The sequence below is a fragment of the Aspergillus affinis genome (genome assembly GCF_023601865.1).
Source record: "Aspergillus affinis strain CMG 70 chromosome Unknown NODE_75_length_177070_cov_86_291390, whole genome shotgun sequence".
NCBI classification, from domain to species: Eukaryota; Fungi; Ascomycota; class Eurotiomycetes; order Eurotiales; family Aspergillaceae; genus Aspergillus; species Aspergillus affinis.
The window spans coordinates 133,414-155,998 of record NW_026515856.1 but is presented as its reverse complement, the minus strand read 5'-3'; the positions used below and the strand labels follow the sequence as shown (position 1 = coordinate 155,998).

General features: G+C 51.0%; 3 protein-coding genes across 3 annotated transcripts; 2 read left to right on the top strand and 1 right to left on the bottom strand.

Moving 5' to 3' along the window:
• Positions 1-9,183: 9,183 nt before the first annotated feature.
• On the top strand, positions 9,184-12,450 carry KD926_010038 (vWFA and PH domain-containing RING finger protein; the record flags this gene model as incomplete). The annotated part of the gene is made up of 4 exons (XM_053102544.1): positions 9,184-9,439; positions 9,517-10,225; positions 10,285-11,214; positions 11,277-12,450. The coding sequence occupies 4 exons, from the start codon at positions 9,184-9,186 to the stop codon at positions 12,448-12,450; spliced, it is 3,069 nt and encodes a 1,022-aa protein (XP_052954034.1).
• Positions 12,451-16,787: 4,337 nt separating this feature from the next.
• Positions 16,788-17,417, top strand: KD926_010037 (uncharacterized protein; the record flags this gene model as incomplete). Its single annotated transcript, XM_053102543.1, has 1 exon — positions 16,788-17,417. The coding sequence occupies one exon, from the start codon at positions 16,788-16,790 to the stop codon at positions 17,415-17,417; it is 630 nt and encodes a 209-aa protein (XP_052954033.1).
• A 2,316-nt stretch (positions 17,418-19,733) lies between these two features.
• KD926_010036 (uncharacterized protein) lies at positions 19,734-22,585 on the bottom strand (the record flags this gene model as incomplete). Its single annotated transcript, XM_053102542.1, has 3 exons — positions 19,734-22,072; positions 22,128-22,328; positions 22,432-22,585. The coding sequence occupies 3 exons, from the start codon at positions 22,583-22,585 to the stop codon at positions 19,734-19,736; spliced, it is 2,694 nt and encodes an 897-aa protein (XP_052954032.1).

Here is a 22,585-nt window from a genome sequence, read left to right as displayed (position 1 = left end):
GATGGACTGGGGGAAATAGGTCCAATTGACGATGAAGAGGAGCCGGAGGGTAACGAGGAGATTCTGTTATCTTCAACGACGGAGATGTTGGGAACAAACTTTCCCCTGCGACTAAGCCGCTTCGGGCAGGGGGCTTACCTCAGCCGTCCTTCCTCTTCGGGGAGAGCCGGTGTAGACGGTGCAAACAGTCCAAACATCGGGTGTTCCCTAATTATTCCTACGGTGTCAACAGAGTTACCATCATTGACCTCTTACTCTGTACTCCGGAGGTACGGTGTACTCCTTCGTCTATACACTCATTCCTGTGTCCTGCTAGGTCGCAACTCAGGATGCAACTCAGGATATGCTATCGAATATTCCAAACTCGGCATCATCATCAGATACTCTGAACGCCCCATGAGCGAACAGACATCCCCCTTAAACCAACCTCCTACCGGCCAGGGCCTATTGTACATACCTCTGCACAAAAACATGGTCTTTTTGAAGATCTGAAGATCTCATCCACCTGTCTATGGTCTCTGTAGTCTGTATACGCTATATGAAGAACGAAGGTCCCTTTTTATACCACATGAACACGGCATCATGAGCACGTCTGGCCGTGGATCTAGACATTGTCTCGGCCTCGTAACTTTTGCAGAGACTGGCTTCAATAGTTCAGCCCAAAGATACTAACTGCAGCTAGAGACATTGACACTATTAGTATAGTACGAGTCTCCAGAATCGACACCCTAGGCAGACCAAAAGGATTCAAATATCAATAAAGTCTTTTTTAGTACATTTCTAGTGCGGTCTTTCCATAAGGTCCAGTGTTTGAGAATCAAATAGCAGATAGGGCGTTCTAGCTAGAGTGAAAGACACTCTATTACTGCTGCCTGCAAGCCAATGCGCATCACTTTTGTCTTGAAAAGATATTGCGATGACAAGAGCCAACGTGCCGACAATGATGTATTGCCCTCCAAAGACGGTCTCCAGCATAGATTTATAGCATCATTGGGGGGATTTCTCTGACATGAGGACCAGGTTCGAAACAATTCAAAATGTTCCAAATCCTCCGATCACCCCGTACCACGCAATCTGGTTTCCCGATCGTCCGACAGATGAAGCAACTAAGTCGCTGCCAGATCTCCCGATTACGTCGTACTGTGTCACCCGTTGGCAGATAGACCGGGGCGATGTCTCGGGATGTCTCGATTCACCGTTTAACCTCCCCAAAGAAATTCTCAAAAAAGTTTGTATGACGTGTTGTTCCACATGGTACTTCCCGGTCTTCATTTCGCACGCAAGGCCTCATGAGGAGCCGTGGTGGAGGTGTCAAGGAGATACTCCAGAGGCCGGGCATGTTACACGATGTTGGGGGACAGTGTAGGGAACGATTGGCATTCACGCAGGTCAGGTCTCAGGCACCAGGAACTCTGATGGTCGCACAAAATTGTTATCAATAATCTGATCCAGACCATTGAACCGTGAGGGGAATTCAAGGTATATATTGGCCAGGTTTTGAATCCCCCTGCCAACATGTGGCTTTGCTACACCTGCTTTGGATGTCAGCCAACACATGGTCGATTAAAATTCTGTTGCGAACCAACACGAGGTTCAACCTGCAACCACAAGGGCAATGATGCCATCGAAACACCAGATGTTACAGGATCCCAGTTCTTTTAGAGCCATTCGAGCATCCAGGTTTCTCATCCGATATCCAAGTGGGTCGAACCAGGAACAACCAAAGACCGACCCGATTCCAGTGCGACAAGCGACCGAAAATCACGCGAAAATCATTCTAAAACTTTCCCCCAAAGTCCTAAGGGGGCCGGGGAGATCGAAGATCGGATCGACTGTGGATAAGATACCTTCCTGTCCTTTGCTCCCATTCTCAACCCGAGAAAATTCAAGATATCTTTCAACCGTGGCAGCTGAAACTACACTACGTATTTGGCTTCCTGCCCTGTTTCATGTTCAAAAATAAACAATCAAAAATCAATCAAAATCAATAAAGACCAAACCCCTTTCGTTCATCTCTACGGCCCATCCTTTAGGCTCTGTCCGGATAATACAGTTACATCGTCATCCCACGGAGCGACCGCAGTCGACCTCGTGGAAGGATGGAACCCAGGATTTCTTGGCCGAAATGCGAACGTCTTCCCCGTTCAGGGCGCCGCATTCCTGGTTCGCAAACCAATAGTCGCTCGTAGTTCGCGCTGTCTTGTCTCTCGCCCTGCCAGGTGGTTCGCAGTCCAGACCCGAGGACACGGAAAGACAGGCTACCTAGGTAGTAAAGTAACCTTCAAGTGTGGTGTCGCACGGCGCTAACAAACTAAAAACTCCAATAATTCTCATATGTAGTCTAATGTACTAAAGAGAAGACGTCGTCAAGGTAGTACCCCCATCGTTCAGCCGAGGGACAGCCAGGTCAACGTGGCATGCAAGTGGATAAGCTGAGGGCTGGGTGAGGGTCTGAGTTAATATGTTTTAGATTGGCCCCATTCTGCTAAACCACCTCGCATCGAAGGCAGGCGGTATTACGAGTTTTGCAAATTGGGAGTGTCAGAGTATTTCTTCTGGTTTGTATTCCTGTATGTATGTCTGAAGGCCTGTCCGTCAATGGACGTGAATCTCCTGACCACCAGCCACAATGTGTTCAGGCAGTGCCTCTCCAGGTCGGTCAGCCCGACTGCCAATAATTCCTTCACTGCCACAGCAGATTCCTCAATCGTCAATGGGGATCGATGATCAGTTGAACAGGGTCAAAAAGAGTAAGCCTGCAGTACCGGCCCCTTGCAGAAACTTCCTCCCAATCGGCCCCCCTCCAATGGCCATCGCAAAGCCCTCCAACTGATCGACATGACTGCATGGCCCCATCGTCAGCCCAGCAAGATCCTCGTCTGGCCATGATCGTATGGATTGACATCAGCAATCGTCATTCGGGTTCCAAAGAAGGCAGACACAGCCCGTACTCCGTAGATTACCCGCCGTGAATCCAAAATTAGGAATTTTCCAGAACTTCTCCTAGGGCGACGGGGCGCGCTGAGTCGCCTCGTATTGGTGAAAACCTCCGACTAAGATTGGTTGTCTGGTGATAAACTTTGCGACGCGTCTTGCAGAGACGGACGCAATTCGATTTTTTGCGATTCTCGATTACGGTCACTGTTCGTGCGCTGTAATGGTATTATTATCCATGGATCATGCATTGGAATGTATGTATCTGTTTGTGTTTCTGGTCGGGTAAATTAATTAAATTCATGATGACAGGCAGACTGCCAATGCGCCTTCTTCTTACTTACCTTCAACTACCAACTAGCAGTTTTCTAGACCACTGTGCAAGTGATCAAATGGTTTCTGCAAGGAGTCTGGAGCATTCCAGAGTAGCCTTGCCACCAGTCAAGCCTCGATATATCGATTGGCCACTGTTCATGGATCGAGATATTATTGAACCGGAGGGGTTAATATCAGGTTTGGAAGCGTATACTACTACAATACATAGCCTCCGAGGTCACGATAAGATTCGACGATCCTGCATTGATTGTCCTCCTGATACAATTGTACAATATTTCTAGCATCTTCTACTCCGTACTCTACACTCCAAGTAGAACGTCGAATCAAACCCCGATGTTGATTTACTATTGGCAGATGATCGGCGAGGCCTGCATCAACCCTACAGATATATATCGGTCCGATATGGACCACTTACTTATCCAGGGCGCAACGCCAGCAGCACAGGCCACAGTTTCCCAAGCTCCAATGATGCAAACTACTGGCTCGTAAAAATACCGTGCATGATGCACTGCACCCCGTCTCCATCGTCGATTGAAGGAAAAACCGGGAAGACGTTGCTCTTGGCCTTGAACTACGATAGGTCACAAACTCGATCATACGGTTTGGGTGCTTTTTTTCTGACGAGTCCGAGGCCTTTTTCGCTTGTTAGTTGTTATTATTACCTCGAGAGTAACGATTCTCAAGTCCAGACTGCACATCGAATCTAGTCATAGGTACCGTTGTGTGGCCTGACCTAACCTAGGAAAGGGGGGGCAGACTAGATTCGACCAAATCCCGCGACAATTTCGCCTCAGTCTCAGTCTGAGTCTCAAGGGCATCCGGACTCGGACTCAGACTCAGACGCTTCGACAGTCCTGCCGAGTGATTTGTCGTATGGACCTCAGCTCAGGGCTGACGATTCCTAAACCGCCCCCTGCTCTGCCGAGCTGGACCCCCGTTGCTGTTGGCTCGACCAGCGCGCATTGACTTAGGACTTAGGCTCCCCACGAAGAGTCTCACGATTGTTTCATCCGTCGGGGATGCTAGTAGCCATACTAATTTGCTAGGCCTTCAGGGTTATTAGATTTTATTATCGCCTGACAGGGACAGGGACAGCTCGGGAGAACGGAGGACTAGATCAAGATAGTAGATATTAGGTAGACTGACGTGCCGCGGCCCTCCCCGTCGTAATCTTAATCGAGGCCCGTCGTTTTACCTTCCGGGTGAATGATTGACACCGTAGTGGAGCGACCTGCCCTAGGAGATGAGAAATGAAAAGAAAGGAATGATTATGTGTGCTCCGTACTCCGTAGTCTGCGTATTCTGAGACAAATTCCATACGGGACTCGGCACTCTTGACAGTTGAGCCTGTTGGCCAGTAACTTGAAAAGGCAGGATTTAGGAGTATCACTGACCGGGTTGCGATAACTCGCCCCTAGGAAACCACCAACCGACATGGAAAGGTCGAGCGAGCGCCGGGGCCGGTGGACGTCCCGTGCATTCAGGATGACATGTCTTGCCTGTCTGGACGGCGTGCATGAATTAGCGATTACAGGTGCAAGTTGCGACAGGAACTAGAGTTCTAGTTCGAGGAGTTGCGCATTTTGTGTGACAGTTTGAAGTAACTTTAGGGCCGTTGGCTGTACGACCTAGTCTACAAACTCTAAGAAGTCAGTGCTAGTAATCAGTTAGCGGTACCTATAGAAAGAAGTGAATATAGTGGCGTCTGGGCTGAACCAGTGGAAACGCGACAGGGTGAACAAATCCGGGGAGCTAGTACGGCAACTAAGTAGCAAGTAGCAACCGCAATTCCGTAATCCCTCAACCCAAAATTGTGACGCCTGTCGCGCCTGCACTTGCATCATGCGAATGAAATGACTTTCCTTGTCCGTTTTCATCTCCCGTGATGCCATCGTTCTTTGTCAACGGACTCGCCACCGGCTTTGTTCCACGGATTTGGATTGCAAGGGCGGGCAACGGCTCTTTCCTGTGCGCCTCCCGGTCGCAGAGCTTCTTTCAACGGTCCAGTAGGATGCCTGCCGGGCGGAGGGGTAATTTCGTCGAGGACGTCGGGGAGTCGACTGTGTCCATAGTAACTACCTATAGTTTTGTATGTATAACTTCCTACGGGATTGGACAGCTGGGTGTGTCTTAATTTCCACCGGGCTTTAGCCACCGCAGTCTCGGCAGATGAACGGCGCCTGTACTAAGTCGAAGACTAACAGTCTAACAGTCACAAGTTGTTCCACATAGCCGAGATGGAATGTCAAAATCACTAGGCGAGTTAATACAATACAATATCATAGTTGTGTTATTATATTAATACGGGATGCAACAGGCAGAACCTCCGAGCGCACAGTCCGAAACCTAGGAATTTCCGCGTCGGATCTTAAGCCGCAGGATGCAGAATAGTCTGCGAGTACTATACGGGGAACTGGGAAGATCTCCACGGCGGCTGGAGTCGATCATCCTTTCGGATCCATAGGAAGGTGGAAGGTGGAAGGCTGGAGGACTTGGAGATGCGACCGACGAGGAGCATCCCAGAGGATCTTATTTCCTGATTCCTACCAACCACCGTCTGATCCCATCATCCCACCGGGTCTCTGCGGCGGGAACCCTAAAACCGTACCTTGTTTCTAGTCGCCGGCTGGGCGAAGGAAGTACGTAGTACGGCTTGCCTTCGTTTCAGCATCCATGGACACATCCTCCTGGAGGCGCATTAATCGGGCTGACCAGCTCTGCACTGATTCTGGAAAAGCAGGAACCATGGTCCAGGCGACGCTGGGATTGCTTTCCTCCAGCTGCAAATGTGATTGATCCCCAGAACCATTTTCTGCCTCGTAGGCTTTAATCTCCCCTGAGGCTAAAATGCTCTCCGTTCTTCCGAGTGCCTAAAGGCCATCCGGTGGAGGTGCCGAGGTCTCGCCCGTTGATATGCAGCGCTACTGCTGGTCCGCTTACGTACTCTGGACATAGCGGGAGCATTAGTTCGTCGGCCACTACGGAATATGCCAGCACGCACCCAGCACTCAGCAGCCAGATACTCGCGGGAATTCCTATCCGGGTCCCAATTTTGGGGCTTTTCCACTTTCCACTTTCCACTTTCCAATTTCTACTTTCCACTTCCCAGTCCCCAGTCGGTGGAATTTGGATGGTCTCTGCCCATCAGACCATGGCCCAATAACGATGACCACTTCAGCCCGATGACAGAAAACGCTCGGGGATCGACGACCGGCTACCATGGACAACCGGTCAATCCCTGCTGGATTGTGCAAAGGAGGTCCCCAGCTTCCAAGTAGGGCCGCTTATCCATCAATAGTGCCGGTCGGTCTTCATTTGCGCTGTCATCGTCGCGGATGGTGAAATGAGTCAATGACTCGGATTCTGCAGAGGGGGGACCGTTGACTCGATATTCATTGGCCCTTTGATCTCTGTTGGATGATTTGGATGTTCATTGGATGTGCATGCTATTTTTGTCTTTCTTTCGGTGAGATTCGTTCTTGATTTGAAATGACCCTGGACCGTACAGAGTAGTAGCTCCTTTGTCCCCGGTGCCATTGGAGGAGAACGGCCGGATTTCTGGCCTACTCAGTACTCCGTACGGAGTGCAGGCTTACATCAGAAGTAGAACCCCTGTTCCTGGTCGACTTGCCCGGCGGCCCCATGCGCATGACGATGACCTGCAGATGCCATTCTGCCCGGTGGCGCCCCGGCCATAAGACTACCGTCGAGGTGCTCCGTCCCGTGGAATCTGAGGTAAGTCGCGATGAAGACATCTGGATACGAAGGGATCGCTTTGGGGTCAAATCTCCGAGGGGCGCCAGATGATAGATGGAATAGATAGATCAGGACTCCGTACCGGGCGCAAAGGCAAGGAGGAACCGAGCAGCTGGATCTGTCTGGTTATAATTGCAGACACTGCGTCGGGCTAGAGGAAGTTTAATCATTAATAATGGCTGTTCTTATGGTTGTAACTATCTCGTTACGGGGTACACTGATGGACTACCTAGGAAGGTACCTTACGGAGTAGGTCTCTAGCCGTGTGGAAAGTGGCATTGAGAAATACTCACTCGTTGCCGGATCCCAGCCGACCAGAAGACTGCGGTTTGCAAATTCAAAGTTTCAGTCCCTGGATCTGCCCCCACTCTGCGTGCGCCCAAACCATGGCTGCAGCCAATACCGCCCCGCCTGTATGGTAACCCAGTGTCCGCGGGAATTTACCTGCATTATTTGCATTCCGTGGAGTATTCAACCACCTTACGGAGTAGACAGATATACCTACCTACAGATGCATACTATGTACACTGTGCTCCATACATGTAGTAATAATAGCAATGGTCCTTGTGGAAGTATGCCCACAGACTTGCATTCAACTTGATCTGAAGATACATATATACCTGGAAGAAAGAACGAGAGGGCAGGACCATGGACCGCTGGCCGATGCTTATCCCCTGATCCAATGATCGCTCGCCTGCCCCAGTGACTATCAACGGCTCCTGAACACCGGCCATGACGCCGTCGTAAAATTATTCCCACCATCACCATCGCTCTGGTTCTGCTCTCCTTTTCACCTCCCTCTCTCTTCCACCATCCTTTCACCTTCCTCTTTCTTCCTTCCTCCCCCCCTCTCTCTCCCAAACCTTCGTTCCCAAATTTCTCTGACACCCCCCGACCAGTTTAATTCCTTTATTCTCGGGACTTTTTCCCTCCCATCTCCACCCGCACTAAAAAGTCCCCAAAACTAAACTTCGCCTTCTCCCCCACTTCAAATCCTCCCCCCTAAAACAATAATTATTTTTCGTTCTCTCTCTCTCTCTTTTTTTTTTTTTTTTTTTTTTTTTTCTCCCTTCCTTCTTCCCCTTTCTCTCCCGAATATCTGTGACTCCTTGTCCCGCCAGGAACATCCTATTTCGTGGCCCATGTGGAAACATCGTCCGTCTTCCAGATCGGAGTCCACGTCTGGGAGTATCGATTCAGGTTCCGGTCGTTTGCCTCTGTCCGAGCGTGGTTTCTTTGGCCGCTCTAAAAAGAAGTCTCCGCTCCGTAAGTATAGCGTCGTGAACTAGCCTTTGCTTTCTACTTCTTTTGCTTTCACTATTTTCCCCCCTCCCCCCCCCCTTCGTTGGAGACGGCTCTGGATTTTGATTTCTATTTCGGAATTTATTTTTTATTTAAATTCTTATTCCAATTTCTTGGTGTGATTTCATTTGATTTGGAATCCATTCCTTTCCCTTTTGGAGTTGGTTCTCCAACCTTTTTCTCTCCGTTTCTGCAGCCTATTCCCTTCTGAGTCTCTTCGTCTTCTTCCCTCCCCCATTCTTATCATTGTTCTCTTTGTTTCGTCGGAACTTTCTTTTTTCTTCTAGTTCTTCTAGTTCTTCTAGTTCTTCAACTATCTGTCTGATCACAAGCCTGCGCTCTTTGATCTCGTTTGACTTTTCCTCCTTTCCCTACTTCTCCCGTCTTTCTTTCCGTCCCCTCGCCCTTATATCCCTGCTCCTCCGGTGCCTACCCCCCCAACTACTGTATGCGCCACGGGGACTGAGAGCAAGGAAACAAACACGAGCATCCCTGCACTCTTGTTATGCAATACCACCACACTATCGCCCTCGTGCCGTCCCTCTTATTGGTGTCTCCTTGCATTCCGGTCGTCTGTCCCCTCCATCACTGACCTGGACGATTACGTCGCGACCTGCAGACTCAGCCCGTCCGGAATCCCCCGCTCGTTCGCCATTCCGGCCATTACGCTCATTCTCTCGTTCAGACCGTCCGGAGAGCCGCCTTTCTGGCCACACCCATAACTCGCTGTCTCGTGCTCCATCCAACGTCACTACTTCCACCTATCCCGATCGTCCGGGCTCTGCCTGGCAATCCACTTCGCACTCTTTTTCCACCTCGTCCCGAGCCTCCTTTAACTCGCGGTCCGGTAGACCAATGGCGGGTTTGATGGACGTGGATCGCTCGCGGTCCCGAAGAGACCGGACGTTTGTCGGCAGTGAATGCGCTGTCTGCGAGGAGCCGTTGGAACATACGCTGCGTGGAGAGCGTGTGCTGCAGTTTTCTTGCACTCACGTTTCCCACGAGGCTTGCTTTTACGAGTTTATCCGGGAGTTTGAGGGTCAATATTGTCCGACTTGCGATGCGCCGTTAGGGCTCGACACGAGCCGTGGCGGAAACGTTTTAGACATCGGTAGGGTTCCCATGGATAAATCCCTCTCCCAAATTCTGGCAACTGGCCGATGTGGAAGACTGACCTCCATGCAACAGAAAAACTTAGCAACATTGTCCGTTCCGTGACGAGTGATGCAGCCACCCAGCGCAGCGGTATCACTACCCCCACGCCGTGGGAGCCGAGTCCCCACCCGATGCGCCAACCCAGCAACGCCGGGAGCTACGCCGGGAGCCAGTCGTTTGCCGGGAGTCAATCATTCAATCGTGATAGTCGAGACATGTACGTTCGTCGCGACAGCCGAGACAACGGCAGCCATCGAGAACGGGAACGGATCGAGCGCCTCACCACCGGTTCCCGTCAGCAACATTCGCGGAACGGGAGCGCAGCGGGATCGTCGGGCGAGTACAACGATCACCAGCATGCTGTAAATGGACGACGACATGACTACGACCTCCAGGCCATGGAGTCGGATTTGAGCCCGCGCGCCGGGGCTATGAAGAACCCGATCCCCGCCCCGACAGTGACTATCCGTAGCGAATTTCCCACCCTCAACCGGTCTCGTCAGCAGCAGTCGTTGACCTGTTTGATCACCGTCGAAGTCCCCGAGGGCTGGCATCCCAATTCGGAGGATCTGCGCCTCTCGACCGCCCCCTCGCCACCCCAGGATGAACCCTACGGTACCATGCGCTTTCCTACCGCCCCCTCGCCCCAGCCAGTTCCTTACGAACCCCAAGAGAATTTGGACGAGATCGCCGAGCAGTTGCGGAACCGAGTCGATAACTGGCATGGCCTCGAGTTTCAACGGTAAGCCCTCTCATTTCACTCTGTGCATGGAAGGAAAACTCGCTAACACGCGTGATTAGGTTTGGAAAGCTACGTATGCATGGCCAGATGCGGGTCGGTAAAGACCGGGAATCGTGGCAGGAATTGGAGTGCTACTTGTTTGCGGAGATGCTTATTTGCATCAAGGAAAAGAAGATCAGTAGCCGTCATCACCAAAATGATGAACAAAACTCTAAGCCGCGCACCCGGTGTACGCTCAAGGGATCTATTCTCATCAAGAAGCACCTGAAGAACATGGAGGCCTCTACGGAAGAGCCCATTCTTACCTTGAATTTGTCTGTCAGCGAACTGCCTTCCTTCTACCTCCAATTCCAGAACCGGGATCAGCTGGAGCTTTGGCGCCGCGCACTCCTTGACCTTAATCAAACCGAACACCCTCCCCGAAACCCCGACTACGATCTCGATAACTCCGGAACAGAGGAGGACGAGTATAGGGCGAGCCAGATCAAACGGCAAGCATCGCTGAACTCCTCGTACGGAGCTGCACGGTCCAATAATACCGCCATCACCGATTATACGAATGCGGGTGGAGAGGGCCCATCCGCTTCCTTGCATATTCCGCTTGACATCGTGGTGGTGATCCCGGTGTCGTCGTCTATGCAAGGGTTGAAGATCACCCTCCTGCGCGATGCACTCAAGTTCCTCGTGCAGAGTCTCGGCCCGCGCGACCGCATGGGACTGGTAACATTTGGCTCGAGCGGCGGTGGAGTCCCTCTGGTGGGCATGACCACCAAGTCCTGGGGTGGATGGAACAAGATCTTGAACTCCATCCGTCCGGTTGGACAGAAGAGTCTCCGCGCGGACGTGGTGGAAGGTGCCAATGTCGCGATGGACCTGTTGATGCAACGCAAATCCTCCAACCCCCTTTCTACCATCCTTTTGATCAGCGATTCCTCCACGTCGGACCCGGAAAGTGTGGACTTCGTTGTATCCCGAGCTGAAGCTGCTAAGTTCGTTTCCCTTTTCTATTCGAGCTCGTACAAATTGTTCCATAACTGACTGTTTTCTGCAGAGTTAGCATTCATTCCTTCGGCCTCGGATTAACGCACAAGCCGGATACCATGATCGAACTGTCGACGCGAACCAAGGGATCCTACCTCTACGTGAAGGATTGGATGATGCTTCGGGAATGTGTGGCCGGCTGCTTGGGATCTCTGCAGACCACGGCTCACCAGAATGTCAAGCTGAAGCTTCGCCTGCCCGAAGGTTCTCCAGCCAAGTTTGTCAAGATCAGTGGAGCTCTTCATACTACTAAGCGAGCCACCGGGCGCGATGCCGAGGCGGCCCTGGGAGACCTGCGATTCGGAGATAAGCGTGATGTTCTAGTTCAGCTTGTCATCCAACCCGACAATTCCACCCAGGAAAACATGCCTCAGGATCCCTGGGAGAGTCTGGTGTCGGGATTGGAAGCCCTTGGTGGAGGGTCGGACGGGGATGAGCAACGTGTGCTCAGCGTGGAAGAAGTCCCGCTCATCCAGGCCGACCTTACTTACGGCGACCTCCTGCGTGATGGCCATTTGACCCATTCTCCTCGGCCGTCGCTTCTGGCGATTACCATGTTGCCATCGAACCCGCGGTCCAAGAGCTCCGGTCGACCGTCGACGCCACCCATTCCTCCTCATCCCTCGATCGTCCAGCGACGCATGGAGCTTCTCACGTCGGATATGCTGACTCGGGCGCTGACTCTGGTCTCACGCGGACAAGGTGACCGGGCCCAACACCTCTTGATGGAGACACGCAGTATCCTCAAGGGCTTAGGTAAGGGAGGCCTTCCCCCGCTGCCGCCCGGTGCTGCGAAACCCTCTGGTAGTAGCGAGGCTGGTAGCCGGGGAGAAACCCCCACTTCGAGCTCGCCCAAGTCCTCGAACTTCGGTGACAGTCACTCCTCCGCGCCTTCGGAGACACCGACCATCTCCCCCGGAGCTGCCGTCGACTCTCAAACCATCATGGCCCTGGATGCGGACCTGGCATCTGCCCTGGAATGGATCAACCACCCTGCCGTATTCTCGCGGGACTCCCGCAAGGCCGTGCTGCAGGGCATTGGAGTCATTTCCTCGCAGCGAGCATATACCTTCCGCTCCCCGTCCGAAGCCCACTGGGCGCAGCGGGTGGCCGGCGTTCGTCGGCTCACCGAGCGGTCCAAAGAATGGCGTGAGGCGGGTGATGATGCATTGACTGAAGAATAGACGCACTCATGACCTTTCTTCTATTCTCCGTTCCTTTGTTTTTATTTACTTTCTTCTCTTCCCTTCCTTTTGATTCATTTCTTCCATCGTGTCACCGGTTCAGTGGCTAAGCCTTTTCTTTTCTGTTTCGATGATACCACTTTGTTTCACCATGACTGTGCAGCATGATACCACGGGTTTGGTTTTTTATTTTTATTTTATCTTTTTTTCCCTATACATTTTTTTTTTTATCTCTCTCTAGCCCAGATATTCCATGGGACGTGTATATATCAGGGTTTTTTCCTATTAATCTCTTGGGTTGTGGGCTAAAGGTTTTGGTTGGATTTTTATGTATGACTTATGTTGAATTTTTGGTTTTCGGCTTGGTTGTGTTGAGATGGATATAGTCACGATGGTTTCTTTTGGCCTCATTTTATTCTCGATATATATCCGTCTCTCTACTAGCAAATTTGCATATCTCATCTATTGCATTATTTTTGATCTGCTCCATGTGCAGGAAGGCATGTTACTTCATTGACTCGGTGTTGCTCAGTAGATTGACGTCCTTTCCCCTTTCGTACTCGTAAATCTCAAGCATCGCCTTATACCTCACCGTAGAAGTCCGAGTATATCCTTCATCCTCCCTCATACATCTGATTTACAAGTAGTCCCTCAAGCTACACCCTGTCTACCGTCTTTCACCCCACTCTTCTTATCTCTTCGTAATCACCATCAACACCCACCCCAGCCCTCGGTGCTGATTGCTGCTATCCTGCCCACGCTTGGCGACCTTGTCGTGCATGTTTAGATCTCTTTCGTTCAATGAATGAACCTGAATGATGTGGACTTTTTTTGTTTCTTACCGGCATACACAGTTTTCCTTACCATATATCGAGCGAATTTCCAAGGAGATTAATAAATTCCCCGTGTTGTCAAAGTTAATTCAACTCGAGTCTCTTCCTCTGACTAGGTACGCATTATAGGAGCAAGTCAGCATGAGATACCCGCGCGTTATCAACATGCTAATAAGGCAGATTGGACGCATTTGAGTGACGCAAAGGAGACGATGAGGTGAACGAAAGAAGTGAAGACTTGAGGATATGGATTTGGTCAAGAGTGGAAGGTCGATAGCAGCCCCGCGGGCTCATGGTAGATACCAGGAGGTGGGTAAGTAGCCAGACAATGGTCCATGTGAAGTGACTACGATCGACAGCGCCTACTGCTATGAGACACACTACCGAATGAAGGCTTGAAAGCCAATGCATGATATCACCGGTGTATAGGGGAATCAAGACGGCACCGGCGCTGATTGAATGAGTATAGATTGGGTATAGACAGTAGGCGCGGAGCATACCTAGGTGAGGGGACACGAGCTAGGAGTACGTAGTCACACCAGGCATACAAGGAACCACGGTGACTCCAAGCGCCCATGTGAAGATAGATTAGATCACACCTGAGGTCTTATTTTAGAAACCAGGCCAGGGAAGCGAAGGGATCGTGGAGAAAGAGTATAGACTACTGTGGGAGGCAGGAGATCGCTGGGTAAAGGCGTGACGGTATAATACGGTACTGTACAGAACATGTACCAGGAGGGGATGGAAGGGGATGATTGGATGTTTCTGACAGTTAAGATAGGGATCTATGAATGGCGAGGACAATTACAAGGAGGGGAAGCGCTGAGGAGGGGAGCAGAGATGGGCGGGGATTCTAAAATTAACATGGTGGAGGATAGTATGTGGACGAGAAAGGGCGGCCAGGGACACACGGAGGTATGACGATGGAGGGAAGAGAGAGATTGCGTCCCAGTTCCTCCGCGCAACAATCCAATGAAAGGTCCACGAAGGCACCAAGAAGCTGGCGCCATCTGCCTACTAATGCAGGAGCGTTCATGATAAGAATAGAAAGTAGAAACTTGAGAGGATATCAGTGGTGTTTGGGCCTACGGTCATTTCCGCTTTAGGTCCGTTTCCGTGGACGACCACCACGGTCTATCTATGGACCCTGAACATGCAGAAGCAATTTCGATCCAGCCAGTAAGAGGTATTCTTTTAAACTGGACCTGCGTGACGCTTCCAATGCATCTAGTGGGTGCCGCGATCGCATGTCGTTCCATGGTCATCATGATGTTGGACTGGTTGCTTGGGGTATCTGGCCGTTCAGTACCATGGGTTAAGGGGGGGATCGGTTCGATTGATGATGCCGTGTCTATTCGCGAAGCCTTTCCAATACGATTAAATTATTCAAGGGCTAATTGCTCCCAAACGGTCCGGAATATATAGATTGGAATTGACCATCTTCCCCAGCAAAAGAAGAGGTGAGGTTGATGGTCCAAAAATAGACGAGATCTGCAACCGCGGTGAGCTATAATTAGACCGACCCCGGTCCTCCTACGTGCCCCCGACCACCAAAAAACCACATCCATTGGCTAGATGAGTGTTTGGTGATCGAATGCCTGTTGAAACTAAAATCTCGTCACTTTCTACATGGATGAATCATTTCCCATCATTGGTGGTTCATTGAGATCACCCGCTTCGGCGGCTCTACCCTCTTCCTGAGTTGCTGGAGGCCGCCGCCGTATAGAGGATGTTTCTGTTTATAGATTGAGGAGGTGGTTTGGACTCATTCTTTGACTGTGCTCGAAGCGCTGGGGTTGATTATTGATGCATGTCGAACTCATGCGAGTCAACTTTTCGTTGTGTTCTTTTGACAGGTGGTGATTGTAGCACGGGGTGGCGGGAAGGCGGGGTGTTCCGTAGTGGTCTACGGAGTAGATAGTAGATACTCGGTAGTGAATTAGATGTACGATTATGTGAGTACGGACGGGGATCATTGGCTGGAAAGCATCTTCTGGAGTCTGTGTTCTCTCCTGGACACACCGGTAGTCAACTACCGCCATGGTCCGCAGTAACGGGCGCCAAGTCGCAACTGCTGGCTTGATAGACCCGGCGCTTAACGTACATCCTAGACGGAGGTGGCTTATCACCAACACGGAACTAAGAAGGGTGGCAATTGTATGGAATGCTCCTGGCAAATTGGGTCTATTAGACACGACTGGTTGTAAATGGTCCGTTTGGATTCCGTCAGCCTGAACGCTCCCCTTATGCGCCCGAGTTGGACAAATGTTGGACACCAATTCCCACGACGTGAGATGACCACGGCGGATACCAGATCTTCCATTCCAACCGCGCGTCAGAACACCAGGGTCGCCTCCCCGCAAAGCGCCTAACCCTCGCGGTAATGCATAGAGAACCCTATAGCTGAAACCTCGTCCCCTCGACAAACTGGGTATATGCCGCCCGATTGGACATTAACGGACCCTTCTGGCGTCACCTGTAACGGGGGATCCTGGCAAATCTTCTTCAAACTAAACCTTCTAGGTGCTTGGTGCTGCAGGAACGTGTTTGGCATCGCCTCCCACGGCTCAGACTTGACACGGGGAGTCCGTGGTTAGCTGTAGAGCCGCGCGCTTTGCTCTCCGACGAACCACGCATAAGGAAAGCGTCGAATTGTCGAAGAAACCGCAGACCTCAGGCAGTCTTTGCAGGAAAAAAAGGGGGTTTGAACCATTTGAGACTTGCTTCAGATGGCGCGCGACAACAATTGCAATGTTGTGTTGTCGTGCTGATGAAAGGAAAAGGCTGGCAAAGCCAACATATATATTGCGGTCAAAGCCAGGAGAAAACGATCTTTCATCTCACAATCGTTCTTCATTCTTCCTCATAGACTCTGTTTCTAGCTCATCTCCACTTCTTTTCTGTCGTTCTTCATAGACCTGAGGCATCAGCTGGACTGATTTACCGCGACTTGACTTGCCGCGGATTGACTTCGGAAGCGAACATCCGCATCACCATCATTTGACTCAGCTCGAGCTGAGAACACCCACGCATTGAGCGGACCCCTCCAAAGGCAAAAATTTAATCCTAGTGACAGTGATATCTCTATCACGGCACTTACTGGTGAGTGGATCGGACGTTGCTATTTTGGACGAGCTGAACGAGCTAACCCAGAGTCGGCCAGTATTATTACCGTATTCACTGTACTGTTACCATACGATACCCGGTCCGTATACACCTCTACATCGAAGGACACCACATACCACTACCACCACCGTCGGGACTTCAGGGCTGACTTGCATTGCTTCCCAGACTCCCCTTGTCCCAAGGATCCGGCCCGTTGTTCGGTACCACTTGGCTAGATAAATTAGCCACCACATCCTCCCTCGTTGCTGCATATCTCCCGAGCTGGACCCCAAGCTGAAGGCATCTTCCAGCCCTGAGATCGACTCTCTTTTTATCCTATCTATTTTTAAACCAACCTTGCTGGATTTCTTGGATATATAATCCTAATTACTCCTCACCATGGTTCCCAAAAGACCATCCCTCCACCCATTGACTACTCCCAAGACCATGACATTCCCTTCCGAGCTTCGAGAACGCACCTACACCACCAACCTCGACCCCAACGAGGGATGCAAGAAGGAAGACGAAGATGTCGAGTTCTCCATGACCCCTCCACCGGCCTACACGGAGTTCCTGAACACCTTCAGTCCCATCTTCGGCAGCCCAGATACCTCCCGGGCCAACTTCTCCAAGTACATGCTGGATAAGCCTCGTTCATCACCCACCTCCACCCCGTCTAGCTCTACGGCTACGACCTTCCCCGGAAGCCATTTACCCCGGAATCTCCCTCCTGCAGCCGCTCACCCGCACGTATCGGTGTCGAACAGGACTCCTGATCATGTTCGTCGCATGCGGCTGCCTCCGCCGTATGCCTACACTCCGGCGTCAGACTCCCCGCACAGCGCGCACCCGCTCCGATCACCTTATACACCGTCTGAGATGCGGATGCATCGCTTTGACTCGCCCGTCAGTGATCATGCAGGATACTTCAGTGTCCGACACGTGGTGACTACGACGATCACGTACAAACGGGCCCCTCAGCTCGAGCCTCCCCCGCAAGGCAAGCGGAGAAGAAACAGCGACGATTAGACGAGTCTGATTGATTGACGTTCGACACGGATTTATTTGGGATTGCTTTATGGTCTTCCTGTTTTTTACTTGTTTCCCGTTGTGCTTTTGATTGTTTTTTATCTTTGGTTATCACGTCGGTCAGGCTACTTGACGGAATTCATGCATTGCCGTTGGGTACTAGTTGGTGCTCGGACTTTGTTGGACTGGACGGAGTTGGGGGTTTACGACCATGAATCTACCTATAGCAATGAGGCTAGCTATTTGAATGAGGCTCAATCATCCACGCACTTCTGATCGCAAAGAAACTAGCCATTTTACCTATCATTCCCTTCCCGAATGGTACTTCTGTTCTTTGTCTCCTTCGCCAACCAATAAACCAACCAACCAACATCACCACAAGCAGGTACGTAATATACTCGTGTGTAGGTAGTACAACTCAAGACTGATCTACTCTTGCCCATCCCACTTCAATTTCCCGCCCCCTCATCGTCGAAGATGGAGTAATACAAACCATCCCGAAGGATTCCACGTGTTACCGCCACAATCGACACGTCCAATACGAGGACCGCACTAGCGGCCATCAAATCCAACCTACCTAACAACAATCAGATTAAAGAGCCCTTCTCATTGATCAGAAAGTTCCAAGAGCCCCGCGGGTAGAGCTGCCAACGAGAAAGAAGTCCGTTCGTTCGCCCATCCAATGTCCGTTCACACACGGTCCTCTCTCTCTATTCCAACCTAGGCACTAACTAAGGTAGTAAGCAAAGTTGGTGCTCGAGCGCGCGCGCGCAAATCCCTGACCGACAAAAAGAAGGGCCATGTGTTTCATCCAGGGATAACCCCGGCGAGTAAGTCGCTGCGTTGGCGAGAATAGGTGCCTAGAAGGAAGAGACTGGCGCAGACCGTTTGCTAATTGGATGAAATCGGCGTCTAATCCAGGCCTGTCAACGCTAGTGCCCCGCTAGAAATGTTTGGATCGGGCTCCTAGTGGATCGAAAGGAGTATAGGACAGCAGATGGTGATACTCGAACTGTCTCATGTTATTATTATCTTTGCATCCTGGCGCTCTCTCCCAGCCTGACTCATTTGCAATCGGGTGTGTTGGTTTTGTTGTACCGCGCTGTCTGTCTGTATGTATAGGAGGCGGTTCCCCCACTTTTTTTTGTTCTTTTTTACCTTTGCGATTTCCGCTGTTGTAGCCGTTATGGGCTTTACTAATGGTTATGATGCTATACCAAGTCCTACAGGTTCGTATGGCGCTGGAGATTGATTTGAACGCGAGCATTGCAAATGGTATTCGATAACCGAACTAACAAACAGACTTCAAACCCAACCAAAATCACCAAATATTCAAGAAAATAAGTGAACGAGGGAATAAGAAGGTAAGAAAATCAAAAACCAGATAGCAGAGAGCCTCTGCTCATAGAAAGAAGGGAAGATTGCCAGAATCAACAAAGAAGCAGAACGCATCATAAACTAAACACCATCAAGGAGCGTGTTATGTTGGCGCAGAGATCAAAACAATATAATCAAATCAAATCACAAAAGCAGATTCAAAATCAGCAAATCGAGTCAAAATCAGAGACAGAAACAGACCCGTCAAGGGTGGAAGACACGACAACAACATCAGAGCAACAAACCTCTTCGCCAGGGCATGGGGCACGAAGGAGATATAACGGAGAAAATCAAACAAAGATATCAAAGTAAGCAGCAAACCAAATCAAGAACACGTTGAAACAGAAGCTGAAAATCAGAAAGACATGAACAAATTCCACCCAAGACTCCAGAAATCAGACCGAAACTGAAAAGCAAAACTGGCTCAGATCAATAAAGCATTAAACTGGAGAACAAAACACCACAAGAAAAAATCAAAACCGAAACAAGAAGCTCAAGAGCAGAATAAAATCAGCGGAAGATAGAATCGAAGACAAAATCAAAGCCAAACAAACTCCAACATGACAAACAAAAAAAGCAAACAAGCAAACAAGCAAACAAACAGACGAGAAAACAACAGAAAAACAAAATGACAAAAAGACAGATTGCCAACTATTGTAAGTATATCAAAAGTCCCCTTGTTGAAGATGAGATGAAAAATGCCCTGCGTTTGTTGCAATAAGTTGTTGGTTAGTGCCTCACCTGACCAGCATGTACTGTATCTTATCCCCTTCCCTCCCTTGCCCTCTTGTTGCATCCCCAATATTAATTTCCTTTCCATCCCAACAGGCCCCCTCCCTTCTCACGCCATCTCGATAGCACCCTTTTTTGCTCTCTTTCATCTTTCACAAGGTCTCCTGAACTTTTCCTGACACCAGCACAACTTCCACGCCAGGTCAATTACAGGAGAAGGAAATCCCATTTGTTGCGCTTCATAACCTCCCGCCAGTGGAGGTTCTCCCTCACAGGCTCCTGAGTCTGACGGTTTGGTGGTCGGATAGTGGCATTGCTGTCCACGGACTCCGGGGAGCCAGGAGAATCTTCCTCATCAGAGGGCTCGGTGAGGGGACCTTCAGCCAATCGCCAGATTTCTCTCAGCACGCGATACATCCGACCAAAACTGGCGAAGTCTCCTAGGTACCCCATAGCACTGATCCGATCGGTGAGGACACGGCGAAAGAGGCAGGCAGGAGTCGAGTAAGCCCCCACAATGAAGAGGGGCCAGACAATGCATCGATCATACCCGTTGAAACCGCCAGGGATATGGTTCAGAATATCCGGTACCGAGGCGACCAGGTATGTCACGGTAAAGTCGAAGCGGTCGAACTCTGGCAGGAGGCTGTGCAGATAGATGCGAACCGCAATGCGGAACAGGGCAGAGATGCTCTTCGTCAAAGGCACCGCCATGATCTCCCCATGGGGGCCGTATGGGGGTTGCAAGGACTGGTCAGTTGGCTCAGTAAAATCAACCTGACGTTTCAGAGCAGCGACATGCCCACATAAGTCCTCATCATTAATTTCACCATCCAACCGAAGAGATTCGAGACAGGCAGCCTCTGAGATGAGGTACATCACACGGTCAGCACAGCCCATCAGCCCTCGCAGTCCTGACGGCTTGCCACTCAAATGCTTGGTGCGATAAGCGTGGGCGAAGTGAGGCGTTGTTCCCTTCATGGTAGACCCAAGGATATCGATCCAGGTGATTAGGGAGATGTTAAACTGCGACGGAGACTTTTCCAGCCTCTTCACCAACGTGGCTACTCCCTCAAAGTGAGCGTGCCATGGGATATTGGGCAGATAGTCGTCAGTGTTGCTGATCTTGCAATGGAAGAAGATCATGCCGAGGGTAGCATCAATGACCTGAATCGGGTTGTGTCCCCGAGCAAGAGCCTGACAGAGCAGAGAGATCGCTTCGTACCGGTGCTGCATGATTTCATGGTCCATCTGGTCATCGAGTCCTTGACTAGTCTTCATATGGATGGCCGCCACACTGAGACAGCAGTGTAGGAAGGAGCGGTTGTACTGCATAATTTTGAAAGTCTCGTTGAGTCGGCGCTGTCCAGCATGATGGAGTCTTACTATCGGGAATCCCAGGTCGAGAAGGTTGTCTATGAAGTGGTCGAGATACGGACGGTCCTTCTCGTCCAGCGCAATGATAGAATGGAGAGGCACCGGAGACGATCCGTGGGAATGGCCAAAACTGGGGGCATCTATCGCGGGATAGAGCTGGAGCTGGCCGAAGCTGTTGCGGTTATGGTACGGATTCGTGCTGGGAAGGGTAGGGATGTTGGGGATGTTGGGGATGCTGTTTCCGAACCAGCCATCGGTGGGAAGTCGAGGAGTGGGAACTTGGACTGGCATGATAATCGGCATCTGAGTCCGCACCTGAGTTTGCAGCTGAATCGGCAACTGCGCTGCAATCTCGGCAGGTGTGGGGCTAGTCAGCTGGGAAATGCTCATCTCTGTAGATGCCTGTGTGGGCATTTGAGCAGAGAAATCGGCAGATGCCTCAGGAGCAACCTCGGTAGCCACCTGAGTGGGCATCTCGGCAGGCATCTGGGTGTCATGCATCTGAACAGGCATTTCGGTGGGCACCTGGGCAGACATCTGGGTGTCATACATCGGGACAGACATGTCGGTATGCGCCTGGGCGGGCATCTGGGTGTCATACATCGGGACAGACATGTCGGTATGCGCCTGGGCGGGCATCTGGTTGTCATACATTGGGACAGGCATATCGGCATGCATCTGGGTGGACATCTGGTTGTCATACATTGGGACAGGCATTTCGGTAGGCACCTGGGCAGACATCTGGTTGTCATACATCGGGATAGACATGTCACTATGCATCTGGGCGGACATCTGGTTGTCATGCATCGGGACATGCATATTGGCGGACATCTGGTTGGGCATATGAGGCGCCATTGGAACAGGCTCCGGGAATGGCGCCTGAGTTGACATCGGAGTTGACAGCTGCGAATGTATCTGGCTCGACATCGGACCCTGAGACGAGCTCACAGGGCTGAAAGACATGCTCGACGGCGAGCTGGCCGGAAAAGACGGCGGATATCCAGGACTGAACAACGTCTCAGAAGTGACGTTGATATTACACGGAGTGAAAGGAGGCGGTGATATTGGAGCATTCCAATTGTACTCCTCCCCCATCATCGGACGATTGGATTCCTTGTCCGACATCTTGGGAGATCTTTCAGTGAGTGCACGGATTCGAGTCATGTAATCTAAGCATGTTTAGTGGGTGCAGGGGTGGAGTCAAGGTGCGCCAACGTCACATACCCTTCAAGGATCCGTGCTTTTCCATGGCCTTGGTCTGACGGATTCTATCCTTGATGCGGTCCTTTTGACGGCGACGCTGCTCGCCAGTGGACCACCAAATTGGAGCTTTGTACTCGCATTTGATACCCAGCTTGGTGCACATCCCGCATGAAGGCCGGCTTTCATCGCATTTCTTCCGTCTAAGACGGCAGGTGAAGCAGCCTGCTTAAGGTTATGGTCAGTTATGTTCTATGCAGATGATGGACAGGCATGAAAGCGCGCTTCTCTTGAGCTGCGTTTCTCCTCCCAGCAAGAGGGGCTTTACCTGCGAGAGACCTGCGATAAGACCTGATATGTCTCTCATTGTGATGAACCGGAGGCTCACCCAATGGAGCGATAGGTACCTTGCCAGGGCAGCTTGGTCCAGCGACGGCGGCGCCGTTGGGAGTAGAAGAGGAAGAAACGTTATCAGCCGACAT